At 41.0% G+C, this 15,766-nt stretch overlaps 1 protein-coding gene across 3 annotated transcripts; it reads left to right on the forward strand.

The window, feature by feature from the left end:
- The first annotated feature begins 2,593 nt into the window (after positions 1–2,593).
- On the forward strand, positions 2,594–15,424 carry fu (STKc_STK36 domain-containing protein fused). 3 transcript variants are annotated; one of them, XR_006774470.2, is made up of 4 exons: positions 2,594–2,761; positions 3,399–3,738; positions 7,870–10,495; positions 15,108–15,424. XR_006774470.2 is itself a non-coding variant. In XM_045763830.2 (3 exons), the coding sequence occupies exon 3, from the start codon at positions 7,890–7,892 to the stop codon at positions 10,434–10,436; it is 2,547 nt and encodes an 848-aa protein (XP_045619786.1). In that variant the 5' UTR covers positions 2,594–2,761; positions 3,399–3,738; positions 7,870–7,889; the 3' UTR covers positions 10,437–13,183. The 3 variants fall into 3 exon arrangements, 1 of the variants encoding a protein (XP_045619786.1); XR_006774471.2 differs by lacking the exon at positions 15,108–15,424 and adding an exon at positions 13,136–14,731; XM_045763830.2 differs by lacking the exon at positions 15,108–15,424 and having other exon boundaries at positions 7,870–13,183.
- The last annotated feature ends 342 nt before the right edge of the window (positions 15,425–15,766 follow it).

Genomic DNA, 15,766 nt, shown 5'->3' on the forward strand with positions numbered 1-15,766 from the left:
AACATCACCTCCAGATGACTCTGAACAGCGAATGGGACTGATTGCAGCACTTGGCAACTGCTCATGGTGGTGTGAAGGGTATGGCGAGTGTTGTGTCAACACCTCCGGGAGGCAGGTTCCTGGCACCTGACGGGCAGACGCAGGTTGAACAGACACCTGTCGTCTGGTCCCGTGATGCACTTGGTGCTTGGCAGATGGTGAAGTATTTGGTATCCAGCTGCTACGAACACTACGTCCAGGTGGCTCTGCACAGGAATTAGAGCCGGCAGCTGTACTTGGCAACCGTCCTCCCGGGTGGGCGGGGCCGGGCACCTGGCCGTAAGCAGCTGGTCGCTTGACACAGTCAAGGTGCCAGACTTGAACACCGCTCCTGCCACAGTTTATGCATTTTTCACTTACTGACTGCAGTTCCTTTATGAGTTTAAAACACACCTCAGATTTATGAGGTTCACCACACACGGCACAGAAAAAGTTTTTGCTTGTGCAGTACCTGGCTACGTGACGTCCCCATCGTTGACACTTATAACACCTACGAGGGGGAGGGTTGTAGAGTGCAATGTTATAGTGCCGACCTAAAGCTGCTCTAGAGTAAATTCTGTCCGGTATAGGCGTGGCACCTTTCCATGTGGCAGCTATGAGTCCATTTCTCAGACGTTTAGAGTTTACAATATTTTCATCACAAAGATATTCAGGCTTAATGAGTTTATTAACATTGAATATGACAATGCTTACTTTTGGACGCCTAGGTGCTGCATTTTTCATTTTAATGCCTGCATACTCTGTGTTTAGCAACACATTTACAAAAGCACTATCGTTTGTAACGAAGACATAGTCACTTTCATCTCTAGGTAACTTAATGACCTTATCATAATGTGCCTCAGAAGCTTCACAAAACCACTTCACTTTTCTCTCTACTGTGGTTCCCAGAGGAAAATCTAGTCGCACATGTCTGACAGCAGCCGAATTTGGTGGGTTTGATCGTGCCCTTCTCAACTGCTTACGGCGCTGACTTTTACTCATTTGCACCGTGAATCCCTCATCATCTGCACCGCCTTCTGATGTGTCGTGGGGCACCACTGAGGAGGTGGCACCATCATTAGAAAACAATTGACGAGCGTGCGATGGGTCCACAAAGTCACTATCTGGCAACGGTGATGTGCTGCCCGGCACCTTATCCAGGGCAGTTGCCATGGCGTTAAAGACACAACACTTATATGCAGAGTATTACGGTACACTCGCTCCACAGTGAACCACAAAGCAGCACATCAGCAAATGGCATATTCACAGGGTGGAAGGGGCCGCCAACCATCAAACAACATCAGCAGAAATAAATCGGCCAGCCTGCATATATGAGGCTCCACTATTTTCAAGGTCACAGCGCACCTTGCAGGTTGGCGCGGAAAAAAAAAATTGAAGTTGGTGGTACATGCATAAGTATCTGCTTAACAGATACTTAACACTCGACAAAAACTTGACATACACAGGCAACAAACCGTAGTACTTGAGAGCTGGCGGAGAGATGTGCAAGAAGCATGTTGATCATGAAGGTGTTTCTGGCACCATATCCTCATTCCCTGGCCGGGCGAGATGCTAGGCCTAACAGAGCGTGCCACACCAGTGCCCTTACACTTTGTATAGTCACACAGTTTTGTAATTAAAGTTTCTAACCACACTCAATCGTCACAGCACTATTTCATGCCTAAAGCCACTATTACGCAAAGCGTTTCGGGCAGGAAAAAACACTATCTTAAAGCAATGCCAAAAAACTTGCAAAAACGACTACTGATAACAAGGAAGTGACTTATCTGAATAACCTGAATAAACATTATTATTATAATTAATGTGTGTGTGAAAATTAGGATTAAGGACCTGCACGAAACGCTATGCCTGCTAGTGGCTGTACAAGAATGTAAGAACTCTTAGAACTCTAAATTTAGATTTAGAGTTTTTAAATTCTTGTATATATAAATAAATAAATATATTGTATTTGTATATATAAATAAATGTATATATAAATAAATAAAAAATTCTAGTGGCTTTACAAGAATGTTAACACCATGCTATGTATTCTCACAAACCCAATGTACCTTCTTGGATATATATATATATATATATATATATATATATATATATATATATATATATATATATATATATATATATATATAAACAAATAAAATAAATAAAATAAAAGCGAAGCTATACCTAATAAATTCCCTGTAACCTACCTTACCCTTCTATTGTCAACCAATGTCTGTTTTTTTCTTTAAAGAGCGCTGTTTGTCGACATAATTGTATTTGTGCTGCTTTTTCATCTATGTTTTCATTTCTTGTTTTCATTCTACTCATTATGCTCAATTAGTATTAAGCTTGTCATTTAAGTTTATCATGCCCGAAACGCTTTGCGTAATAGTGGCTTTAGGCATTGTATGTACTAGCTATACCTATAAGTTAAACAATCCTTGTAAATATTTATTGTATGTATGTACCTTACCTAAATAAAATTGTATTGTATTGTATTAAATCAAATTAAGTTTACCCAAATCCACCAATCAAAGAAAATGTACACGGCGATCAAGACCACAACCGAGGCCCCGACGCCGTCACAACAAACAACGGGAACTACTCGACCAGTTCCAAACTGTGGCAGCACACAGCTCTAAATACAGAACAGAATATTAACGAACTCTGCAGCCACTGTCAGGTGCCTGAAGCTATCGAACACTATCTCCTTCACTGCTTCCGACATCATAGTGCCAGAGTAAATATCAAACAAGTATTTATCGCACTTTAAATACCCTTTACCATCGAGCATGTATGTTAGGAGGTGACCTCTCGTTACAGGAAAAATATCAAATAGTCAAAGCACTGGCTAAATATCTCCAGTCGACCAATAAATTGGGTCATATTTGACCTGTGTGACATTTATACCTGGCACCACCAGCAGCCAAACATGAAAACATCTGCCTCACTGCAGCTGACGCCATAAACACATCTTTAGTGTCCTAAACACATAAATAAACATGTGACGCCATAAACACATCTTTAGTGTCATAAACACATAAATAAACATGTGACGCCATAAACACAACATCTTTAGTGTCATAAACACATAAATAAACATGTGACGCCATAAACACAACATCTTTAGTGTCATAAACACATAAATAAACATGTGACAACATAAACACAACATCTTTAGTCTTTAGTGTTTTTCCTGCCTGAAACACTTTGCGTAATAGTGGCTTTAGACATTGTATGTACTAGCTCTATCTATAAATCTATCAATTTTTGTATCACCCCTTGTATGTATGTATTTTACCTAAATAAATATTTGAATTTGAATCTTGCCCTACGGTGTGGCAAGTCTCCCTCTAACATATGTGCCTCTGTTTCAGTCGCTGCTTCTGTATCTACACAACGCAACAAACACTTTTTGAAACTCTTATCCTTCTCAACATAAACGCGTCTCCCAACATTTGTACTGCGGTCATCGGGAGGATAAACCTTTGATGCAAACTGCACTTACTATCAAGAAGAAGAAGAACTACTCGACCCTAGTAAAAGACCTTATACAAAATTTGAACAGTAATGCCGGTTAAACCTAACTGGAAAGAATGACTGGTTTCCTGCAGTGACAAACCACATAATGCAAAACCTTGAGCGGGAGGCTTTGTATAACGTTGAGCGAAGACTAAAACTGACACCGACGAGCGTGTTATCTGCATATTTTTGAAGGTAATGATGTTATAGTAATATTTAAGTTCTGTTCTTCTAACAAACCTGTGTGACTGTCTCTGAGTGAACATGAAGTGTAACACTTGGGAGATAATGCCTGAAGGTTCGGAGTCATACAGGTTATACCCTTTGTTTGAAGTCATGCACCGACATTTTCACGAAGCTAGAGATAACAGGCTATGCAGCAGACTAATTATAATAGAGGTGTACATTTTTGTATGCATGATGGGAGAAAGTGGGGGGGGAGGAGGTCTGGCATGAGCTGCCCCCACCGTCAGCACGGCAGGCGAGGAACTTATTAACATTACCCTAACCGTCCCAGAAAGTCCAAAGAAGTGTGGCTAACTTGAGCTTTAATTTTTTGTGGGATGCCCCATGATAGTGTGGTGGGGACAGCTGTGCAATTTCTCCAGGGATTTTACTTTGGATGCCTAGGCTTTACATGTGGTGTCTCAGGGCCTTCAGTTGGGATGGGCTTCACACCCTCCCCATTGGTGTCATGGGGCCAGCCTCGGCCATCTACTCCAGCCTCAGTCATTTACTCCACTACTCTGCAGGGTCATGCATAGTTGGTCAAGGGGGTGTCTTCCATACATTGGGTGTCCAAGCGAGATTCGTCAGAGTTCATTCTTGACCTCTCACCGTTGAACATACAGTATTTGTTCTCTGTCCAACATTCCATATGACCATCTTTGTCAAGTGCACCTGGTTCTGTCCTGAGGCTCTTGGATAGTGTCCCTGGACCTATGGGTGTGTACTAATTTGTCACATTTCACCCAAGGTTTATGAAGTGGCTCTGTTTTGTTGAATGGTATCTGTTTCATTTTCTTGTTCTTCCATTCAGATTGAACCTGACACCGTGAACCAATTTTCACTAAAAAAACGTACAAACATCATACCATGGGCAACCAGTGCAGAAAGACCAATAGTTGGGAGAGTGTCCTAGGTGAAGCTTAACTTCACCAGCCCCACATACAGCCCACCTCCTGCTTGCCATAGAAGTCTGCCTCCACCAGACAGCCCAATAGCCTTACCAATAAATTGCCAACATGCACCATTTACTTGAAAGCAACACAAACACTACCAAGCCAAGGTGGATAGGCCACTACACTTTCCATCCTACTCATACTTGACCCTCATGATTTTCCTGAATTTCCATCCTTATCCTCTTTACCCCCACCCACCCTTACCAAACCCTTTGGTCGTGAAAGTGAAAGCGAAAGCTGTAACATCTTATTGTTCAGATATTGTAGTGCTGGTGTTCAGTGTCGACACCTCCGTGACACCATCTCACAAGTTGTTTTGTGCATTTTTCCTCCTCCAGTCTTGTGCTCCTCCTGAGCCATACTGGTCCTTTGATCATATTTTTGGGTTTCTTTCCTCACCACTGTTTATGGTTCCTCTTCAGCTTGTGACGTTTTTCTTAGGCAGTTTTCTTGTTGGTGCTCTATCACAGCTGTTTGGTTCGGAAGCTTTGGGCTTTTACACACAAAAATCACAATAACATGATGCATCAAATGAACAAATCCATGTTCATTTGATGCATCACGCTATTGTGATTTCTGTGTGTAATGAAGTAAGGGCGAAGAGGTAGAACAGCCTATTGACCAAGCTCGAGTGCATGGGGAAATTGCGTAAAATCCTGGTTTGTGTCTCGGAGAGGCTGCAGGGTCCAAGTAAAGTCAGTAGAACTTCTGGTTGCAATTCTTTTACCATGTCATAGCTCAGTCATTTAAGGCAGCGTCTGGGATGCTCTCGGACGTAGGTTCGAACCCTCGTCACGGCCCTTGTGGATTTGTTCATTTGGGCTCTTCTCCAGAGGCAGAGGTTTTGTTCTTTTGGCACTGGCGGGCAGTTTCTTTTTGCAGCCGTCTCCTCTTCTGGGGAAGAATGGGTTGATGAGGTTCCAGAGTGGTTAGGTGATCAATGCTTGATTGGTTCAGCCAAGGGTGCTTTATTTGTTGTGTCCTGTGGCAGCTCTTTGCCATTACCTACTTGCTACTGGTTCTATCTTGGTGGATGCCTTGTTGGTTGATCCCATTTCCTTGGTTCACTATTCCAAGGCTTGCCTTTCTCAGCTTGTCTGCAGTGTTTTAAAGTCTAGCCAGCCTGCTGCTAGACTTCTCTTGGGCCATGATGTTTATAAATATGCAGCTTTGGCCGCCATCGTCTCCAATATGTCCTGGGCTGATATTCAGGCTCTGGGGTTTTGGCATTCTAGCAAGAGTGCTGGCAGCTCAGTATTTGGTTAATGTTCCTGGGCCTATTCAATCGTGTGTGGCTTAGGGCTGTGTTGCCCAGCCTGGTGTCCCTTCTTTAAGTGCCTGCCACCTTTCTCCTTCCTGGTAAGTAACCTTGTTCTCTGTGGCTAGTTAGCTTCAGATAGCCACAAGGGGCTCCCTCCAGAAGCCGTGTTGAATGTAATGAAACGTCAATTTCTGAAGGAGCCCAGGTAGCTCCCTGCTTGATACCTGTTTGATGGAGTTCTGGGAGTTCTTCTACTCCCCAAGCCCGGCCTGAGGCCAGGCTCGACTTGTGAGAGTTTGGTCCACCAGGCTGTTGCTTGGAGCGGCCCGCAGGCCCACATACCCACTACAGCCCGGCTGATCCGGAACTTCTCTTAGAAAACAGTCCAGTTTTCTCTTGAAGATGTCCACGGTTGTCCTGCCACCCTTCAGGTTCATCAGTCCATAGTTGATTTGCTTATCAGGTCCAGAACTGACTTGGGGAGCTGGGGTCAGAGCACCTGGTAGTGGTAATCCTTACTACCGAGTTTCAAGCTTGTTTCAGTGAATCCCTTTGTGTGACTTGTTTACAGTAGTTGTTTGTTGGATTTTGAGGCTTCATTTTCAGTGAAGCCTCCAGTTGTTTGTAAAGCTGTGCTGACTTTCTGGAGGCTTTTTCTGGCCAGGTGGTGGATTTTCACCATTGCCCTGCACGTCTTATGCTGGAGGCCCAAGTTCTGGCTCTGGTCCCCAGTATGCCAAACAGAATTATCCGTAACTAACGTCACCTTTTTGTATGACGCCATCTTGGGAAGATAACTTTAGGGAACCCACTGGCGCTCCTCCAGAAATTGGGGTTTTATTACATTCAATGCTGGGTTTTTGTTTATATCCATGATCAGTAGGGGGCCCCTTCTACGATGCATTAGTTTCCTATGGTATGATGCATTAGTTTCAGCAGCAGCAAAATTTCACTTCATAGTTTATTAACATAGCCAATTGGTTGTATTATACACTATATTATTTTTATTTTTGTTTATGTACACTACTGAATGTTGTGTTGTTATTTTCAGTAAACCTTAAGTTTAGTTTTAAAACAGTATAAATAGTGATTTTTAAATATTTAAGGTAGCCCTCATATACAGTACTGTATTGTGCTTTCTATAAGAACCGTAGGCTTCCACATAATATGTTCTATTCTACGTTAGAAACGTTAAAAATAACAACAAAAACAAAACTGTTTGCCTGTCTGATGTTAAATATATTTTTTCTAAAAACAAAACAAAATAATGTTATCTTGGGCAATGTTAAACAAGGTTCATGTTTACATACACTCTGCTTGTCCCTGACTAAACAAATTATTATTTATTATTCTTAATAGCTTCTGTGACAATTTACTGAATCGTGCAATACCTTGTTTCCTTCCCATTTTTTCAATGTAAATATTTAAATACAGTAATTTGAATACAAAATAAAAATATTTTATTTTTTGTTGTATCACTCAAAGTTTAATGAGAAAATAAATTGAACCAATGCAGTGCCTCAAACCAGTGATCTAGATACTCCCATCCACACCCCTTACCACTGTACTAGGATATTATACAAGTTATTCACCCTAGTATTCCACTGAATTCACAGTAAGTCTGGAGGGGCCCCTACTGAGGATGGTCCAAGTATTTCATATAACACCCATTGCATTCTGGTGTAGGGAAAGCATTAATTTACCATACTTGGATTCATTGGAATCCCAGATTGTACAACTTACACCATGTCATGGTACAGGGGTAAGAAGCACAGCTGGGAGTACCCAAAATGCTAGTCTGAATCACCGCATTGCTCCAAGTTAGTGTGACTTCTTTGTGTAATTAAATTTATTGTTATAGCTTATTATATTTGTATCTTGCAGGTTGTGATTTGACTCACAGAATGGACACGTATAAAGTTTTGGAAGCTATTGGTCAGGGGTCCTTTGGCAGAGTCTTCCGAGGAAAGAGTTTAGTCAATGGACAAATAGTAGCACTGAAATTTATACCCAAAAGAAACAAAATAGAGAGAGAGTTGAAGAGCTTGCGACGTGAATGTGAGATTCAACGAGGTCTAGCACATCCAAACATTGTTCGAATGATTGATTCGTTTGAAACCGAAAATGAAGTTGTGGCTGTCAGCGAATATGTTCCTGGGCAACTCTTTAAGCTTTTAGAATCTAATGGGCCGTTGGAAGAAGAGAGAGTTCGGCAGATTGCATGCAACTTGGTCTCTGCCATATATTATTTACACTCCCATCGAATTCTTCACAGAGATATAAAACCTCAAAATATTCTTTTGTCATTGACTGGTGAAGCAAAACTTTGTGATTTTGGGTTCTCTAGGAAAATGGGGATTAACACATACGTACTTACCTCGGTAAAAGGTACACCATTATATATGGCACCAGAACTCATTGAAGAACAACCATATGATCATAATGCTGATCTTTGGTCTTTAGGATGCATTCTCTATGAGCTTCTGACAGGAAGACCACCATTTTGTACAACATCAATTGTTCAGCTTATCAAAATGGTAAGGACAGAGCCAGTGTCATGGCCACGCGGATTAAGTGAGAGTTGTTCCGGCTTTCTTCATGGATTGCTTGAAAAAGATCCAGGAAAGAGGTTAACTTGGCCCTCTTTGCTTGAGCATCCCTGGGTTCATGAGGGGCTGGTGTTTGTTCAACAGTCTCTAAGTGGCATACCTCTCACAAATCCCCTAACATTATCTCAACAGCAAGTCAAGGAACAACAGTGTAAAGAGCTTGTACAGCGAGCTGCTGGCCAGACAAGAATGATAGGGAAACCTGTAATAATAAATGTTGCATCTCCCACAAAAACAGATGAGACCCAATCAAGTTCTAAACCAGCATCAAGCTTACCTGGTACAACAGGAGTTAGTTTGGCAGTAGTGCCATCAGTAGGTAGGAGCATACAGAGTCAGGATGAGAGAGAAGAAAATGGCACTCTACTACAAATAGATGCAGATACTTTGAAGAAACTGTCAGAGATTTGTCTTGAAACAGGTGTGTGCAGCTCTAAGGGGTCTGAAAGCAGATCCCCTTCTCCACACCCAGTACGACGTCGAGAGAGAGAGAAAATGATCCAAATCAACGTGTCAAGCTCAAGTGAGGAAATGGCTCAAAGCACAGAAGATTTAGTAACTGCTAATGACATGCACACAACTGTTGTAGAGGTAGAAGTTCACAGAAGTGCATTATCTGTAGAATCAGTACCCAAAGTTGCTGGCATAGAGGACTTAGAAACTGATGCTAGATGTGTGATTGGTGCATCTGTTCGAAAGCTAAGCAGGTTGTCAGAGGAACCTGGATTCAAGGAAGAGGATGTAAAAGACTTCCAGTTGTATGGCCCCTTGCCTCTAGAAGACCGCAAAGATAGTATGGTCAATTATTTGGCAAACTCCATTGACTCTTCTAGACGTGGAAGTAGGCCCTCCAATGGAATGCTGGAGTTAATTCAAGACGGGCGACCAAGCTTGCCAAACATAAATGAAGAAAGCTTCACTCCTTTTACCCAGGACAGAGTTTTAACAGTAATGAGTGGCAAGACTAGTAGTGCAGCGGTTTTCACTCTGCATAGTTTTAACTCTGATGATAAGCGGATTGAAACCGAAGAATGGTGCAGGTTTTTGGATAAAACTATTGCCGATACTCTAAATGGAAACTATAGCATATTCCTAGAGCAAAGTGAATTATCACTCTTCATCTCTCCACTCCGAAATCAAACGTGCCCTGTTCAAGTTACAAACAAAATAGCAACTTTGCTGTTCCTACCATTTACCATGGAGGAAATGAAGCCTACTATTACAGATGTGATAAAAGTGTATCTGGAGTGTAAACTAGTTCCAAATTTGATATATTCTTGCAAATTAATATTCAAGGTAGAAACTCACAAAGTTAATAGAACAGTTGAATTTGACAAAGACCAAATTGATACAATGGGTCAGCTTACTATGGTGATTTGCCACCTAGTTCATCTGGAAACAGATTTTCTTTTACAATTTTGTGATTGTGTTTGTGTATTGAATGCCAGCAAAGTTATTGGTAAAATACTTACTCTAGATAATGTTCTTCCAGATTTGGTTGCAGATATGCTAGCTATTTTGAATCAGATTTTAAGGTTAATGCCAGAAAACAAATCGGTAGTTGAACAAATTATTGGCACAAATGATTCAGTGATTCTCCTCTTGGGCACACTGATTACCCACAAAGTAGCTCTTGTGAGAGCCAGACTGTGTACCTTTATAGGATACCTAGCAAAGCTGTGCCCTTTGATATCGAAACAATTTGAAGGTCAACACAAGCTGATTTGTGACCTCATTAACTTGGAGAGCGACATTGTGCCTCAAGTAAGAAAGACGGCCTCCTTTGCCGTCTCTTGTTTGCAAGCTTACACACATCTAATGCCAGATGACTCCTCTCCATAACTGGGATTCTTTTAGGAAGTTGGTGACTAGAAGACAGTTTGCACTGTCTACACTCTAAAGTGAGTATTTTTCATGTTTGTTATCAGCAAATAACCAAAATCATTTTATTCTAGTTTCGGTTTTAAGTTACTACGTTGAATTTATGTACTTATCAGAATGCTGAAGTGTTATAATTAAATGACGCAAAAACACATCATCTGTTTGCCTACACTTAACGTTCAGCAAAAGTCACTTTAGTTTATTTTTTATTTTTAATTTTGTTGAGCACAATGCATGAATAGCTTATCAGGGAACTAGCACAAGTATCAGGGGACCATCCACAGAGATCACCTGGACCAACTACCTCCTGTATCATTCAACATGATACTCTACTTGCTCCATTTGTGAAAATTGCACTATGCTTTGCAAATTACCTGCTGGAAAAGTATGAAAGTTATTTTTTTTTTTTACGGTGATTCAGACTGATCATGTGTAAACATTTTCATATTTTTTTTATGTTGCAAAATTGATGAAGAATGTTAACAAATGTATTAGGAATGTTGAAATGTTCATAAAAATTTATATATCTTCACCATCAATCATGATCTATTATTAAAACTTTTTGTATGGGGGTCTATACTGTAGCAAATTCATTTGGGAATATTTTGACACCAAATTTCCTATAAACTGAGACAATGTTAAAGAGTATAAACATTAAGGGTCCCGGTAGTACAGTCGGGTTCACTTTCGACACACAATCGAGAACTCCAAGTTCGAATCCCGGGCGGTACAGAAATACTTGGGCACATTTCCTTTCTCCCAATGCCTCTGTTCACCTAGCAGCAAGTAGGTACCTAGGAGTTACTCTGCTTGTTGTGGGGTTGTATCCTTCTTGAGGTTATCTTGAGATGATTTCGGGGCTTTAGTGTCCCCGCGGCCCAGTCCACCCCCAGGAAGCAGCGCGTGACAGCTGACTAACACCCAGGTACCTATTTTACTGCTAGGTAACAGGGGCATAGGGTGAAAGAAACTCTGCCCATTGTTTCTCGCCGGCGCCTGGGATCGAACCCAGGACCACAGGATCACAAGTCCAGCGTGCTGTCCGCTTGGCTGACTGGCTCCTGGACAGGGTCAGTAACTAGTCCCTGAGGGGGACCTCGATATAAGCCGAACGTGTATGAATACACTCTGGCTTCCTGTCCCCTGACAGTGAATTACTGTATTAGGCATGACTGAGCAGAACCCTGTGATGCCCATAATATTTATGGTCATGCATGTGCCAATGGGCCAGAACATTTAAGTGTTAATTTGGCATTCCAGTTGGAGTATCTTCTGGTCTTCGTAGGATTATTTTTATTTTGTCATGTCTGAGTGATATTTATTTATATTAATTTATTTATATATACTGTACAACAGTTCTTACATTCTTGTACAGCCACTAGCACACATAGGATTAAGGACCTGCCCAAAATGCTATGTTCCCCGGAATACGACTCCGCCAAATCATTTAACAACCAGGTACCCATTTTACTGTTAGGTAAACAGAGGTTACAGTTAAGGATTGACACCCAGTAAATCCTCATCGACCAGGATACGAACACAGGACAAAGCACTCGCGAAATGCTAGATGAGTGTCTTACCATGTCACCATGGGGACTGATATATATATACAGTATAGTGATATGTGATAATATACACATGGTAATGGTATACAGGCAGTTCCCCAGTTACAAACGAGTTACATTTTGAGACAGTTTCTAAAGCATCTGTTCAGAACGCCGATCAAGATTTTCCACAGGTGCAATGCTTTAAGTGGGAGATGCGTTCCCAGGCCACCAAAAATCCTCACAAAACCAATATTTTTGGGACATATAATATAAAAGACCACATCATTATTTATCTTGAAAGATAGTCATCCTGCTTGTGAAAGGTCGCTGTTTTTGAAGAGTGAAGTGGTATAATTTCATGAATAAACGAAAATACATGTGCAAAGTATTGGTGGTCCACCATTTTGTAATTGACCTCACGAGTAAATGCCTCCCCACCCTCCTCCTATCTCCAGCCCAGGGCCCTCACCCCACCAACACAGTAAACTCTATCAATCATGTGTGTGGGTCATTGAGAACTAAAGGCCATTGGTGGGAGTGTATCTCACACACTCCCACCCACCCACCCACACAAACCTACACCCCCATGCACCCACCCACACAAACCTACACCCCCATGCATCCACCCACCACACTCCTCCACCCATACGACACTACTTCATGTGGCTGCTGCACAGCTGTTTGTGATGCCTCAAAATTCAAAGGGACGCTTCAGTGAGTTAATACAATGATTTTATGCATTAAGGGGGGTACATGGGGACCTGGGAGAATATTCGTATGGATGAATGTTCGTAAGGCGAATGTTCGTAAGGCGAATGTTCGTAAGGCGAGAACTCCCTGTACACATACTAATGACATGATAATTTGTAATGTTTGTGTGAATATATACTCCATTATGTATTTGGAGAATTTCATTATGTATCAGTTTAATGCTTTAAAATCTAAAGTATGGTGGTGCGAGGAAACTGTTGTTATTCCGTAGATTTTAGAACTGGTTTAATACATCATTGGTGGTGGGGTGTAGACCTTTAACAATATCTTTAAAACAGATAAGTGTAGCTGCACCATCTGCAAACGATATGCTAACACGTTCTGCATCACACCCAATTACAGTACAGTACATGTATATGGGAAAGCGTCCAACAGGCAAGCCCCAGCTACGGTACAAAGACATGCAAGAGGGACCTGAAAGCCATGGACGTTGATCTTGCTATATGGGAGACACTGGCTGCAGACCGTTCAGCCTGGGGGCAGTCTGTTCAAAGAGGTCTCTCCAAGTTCGAGGAGTCACTTGCCAAGGAATCGGAGGCAAAGAGACAGAGAAGGAAAGCTGGTAGCCAGGAAGACAGACCAGAATCGAACTTCGTTTGTGCTCGGTGTGGGATGGACTGCCACTCTCGGATTGGCCTCATCAGTAACACCAGACGCTGCACCATGATTGACAACTAGGGCACAACATAGTCTCCCGAGACTGAAGGATGCATACTACTACATGTATTATGTATATATCACAAGAACAGTTAAAGATAATTGATTTGAACTTGGAATGTGTGTGATTTAAAACATAACTTTTAGCTTAACCTAACTCGAAATGTCTAAGGCAAAGTCTCTTGCATCTGACTGGTTCCTATTATGAAGCCACCAGTACCGATTAAACATAATTGTGCTAGCACTACTGAATAGAATACAACTACAAAAATGCCAGCAACATTTTGTAGATACTGTACAGTATTCCAATAACCTATCAGAAATGCTATCAAGCTAGAAAGCACTACTTGGTAGATAGAAGGTAGGAGCAAAGATACTTTGATAAAGACATGGACAAATTCAAAACATAATACAGTTTATTGTATAATTTTATTTAAAGTAAAGTGCATGTGAAATAGAAAATTAAAGTTAACTCCTAAAGTGCAGCTATGATCAAAGGTGCCTGTGTGCAAAAATACAAATAATATTTTCTTATAAATTATACATTTTCGTGTAAAAATGTAATTTTTTGTACAAAAAAATTTGCACAAAACATAAAAATACTTTGATATTTGTTTTTTTTTCACATTTTACCTGGTTTTTGTCCTCCCCCCTCCCCCCCTCCATCTTGGGTCTCCACAAACCATCCTTTTCCCTTCCCTCACCATCAGCATAAAAGAATAGGATATTCAAATAGGACCCATTTATAAAATGCAGTCAAATTAAACTATTGAAAGAAAAACCAATTTAAAAGGTCTAGGATTAATCATGTTGAACGATCTTTTGGTACTTTTAAAGAACACAAGACATTATTTCAATTGCAAGAAAAATGACAGGGTGGATAACAAAAACCTTTCAAATAGGAGATATCAAATCAATGATGCTACTTTTTAAGACACTAATGTTATTGGTGGTTGGAATATTGTAGCACAATGACAGTCTCATTCATAGCTGGAGAAGTTGCTGACACAAGGTCACCAGTGAAATGCATTTTGTATTACTCTCCAGCGAAGAGGAAGGGGGACTCCTTGAACATTCACAGGCCGCATCACGTAACTTTGCCTCGGCCACATAAAAAGCAACTGGTGACCCACACCAGATAGTCTGTCTGGCCAGAGTATAAGAACATCATCTCTCCTCGCCTTGCCTGTCCTTGGGAATTGCTCTATAATAATGTCCTTGTATTGCAGTACAATCATGAACCACATTGTATCATATGACAATATATATTATTGACTGTCATGATGTGTATTTAACTCCCATCCATTCACTAGTAAATCATAAGTATAAAATGTGAAAAGAATACCATGTTGATCTTGCTTATGCTAAATTGGTTTGGGGAATTAAGGCGGCTGGTCATACAGTTGCCGTGGTCCAGATAACCAGGATTTGTTCTGGTAGCCAACTATTTTCACGTCACTAAGAGTTTCATTTTATTTCAACCCATTCTGTTGTAGCTCCGATGTACTTTAATTGTATTAAAGTGTCATTCTAAATTATTTAAAAAGAACAGTTTGATATAATGTATACAGTATCTTATTTGATATATTTACATTACTAGAAAATATTTATTGTAATATAATTTGCAACTGCATCCCCAAAGTTTATATCTTTGCAGGCACGGTACTACAATTCCAAGTCTGGACCAGAAGAAATGGAGAGTGTAAAGGTCTGTCATATTTTCCTTAATCATTTTTCTTCTCGTATACTGCACAGCAAAATACTATACAGTACATTGAATTGAATTGTATTGCCATTTGTACTAAAATTAAATTCTCCTTCATTTCCACTGCTCATCTCCACTATTATTTTTCAGTGCATCCTAAACTGACCTGGCTCGTGTACAGTAGTACAATCTTATCATGCTTTTTGAATAAGGCTTCCTTGGTAGCTTCCCTGGCCTCACACCTTATACAGGGGGTATGGTAGCTGTGTGGACAGCGCGCGAGACTCTTAATCATGTGCCTTGAGTTCGATTCCCGGACTAGACAGAGACAAATGGGCAGAGTTTCTTTCATCTTGATGTCCCTACTACCTAGCAGTAAATAGGTACCTGGGAGTTAGACAGCTGTTATGGGCTGCTTCCTGGGTGTGTGTAGGGGAAAAAAATTGTTAGTACAGTAGTTAGTAACGGTTGATTGACAGCTGAGAGGCAGGCTGAAAGAGCAGAGCTCAATCCCCGCAAGCACAACTAGGTGAATACCAGCATGGTTCAGGGATAGTAAGTCATGCCTCACAGGCTTAATGAAATTCTATGATCAGGCGACAAAAATTAGG

This window comes from Procambarus clarkii, chromosome 54, assembly GCF_040958095.1.
Source record: "Procambarus clarkii isolate CNS0578487 chromosome 54, FALCON_Pclarkii_2.0, whole genome shotgun sequence".
Lineage (NCBI taxonomy): Eukaryota > Metazoa > Arthropoda > Malacostraca > Decapoda > Cambaridae > Procambarus > Procambarus clarkii.

What these genes read in the sequence shown, in the direction of transcription:
- fu (XM_045763830.2), top strand. Translation starts at nt 7,890, where the DNA reads ATGGACACGTATAAAGTTTTGGAAGCTATTGGTCAGGGGTCCTTTGGC.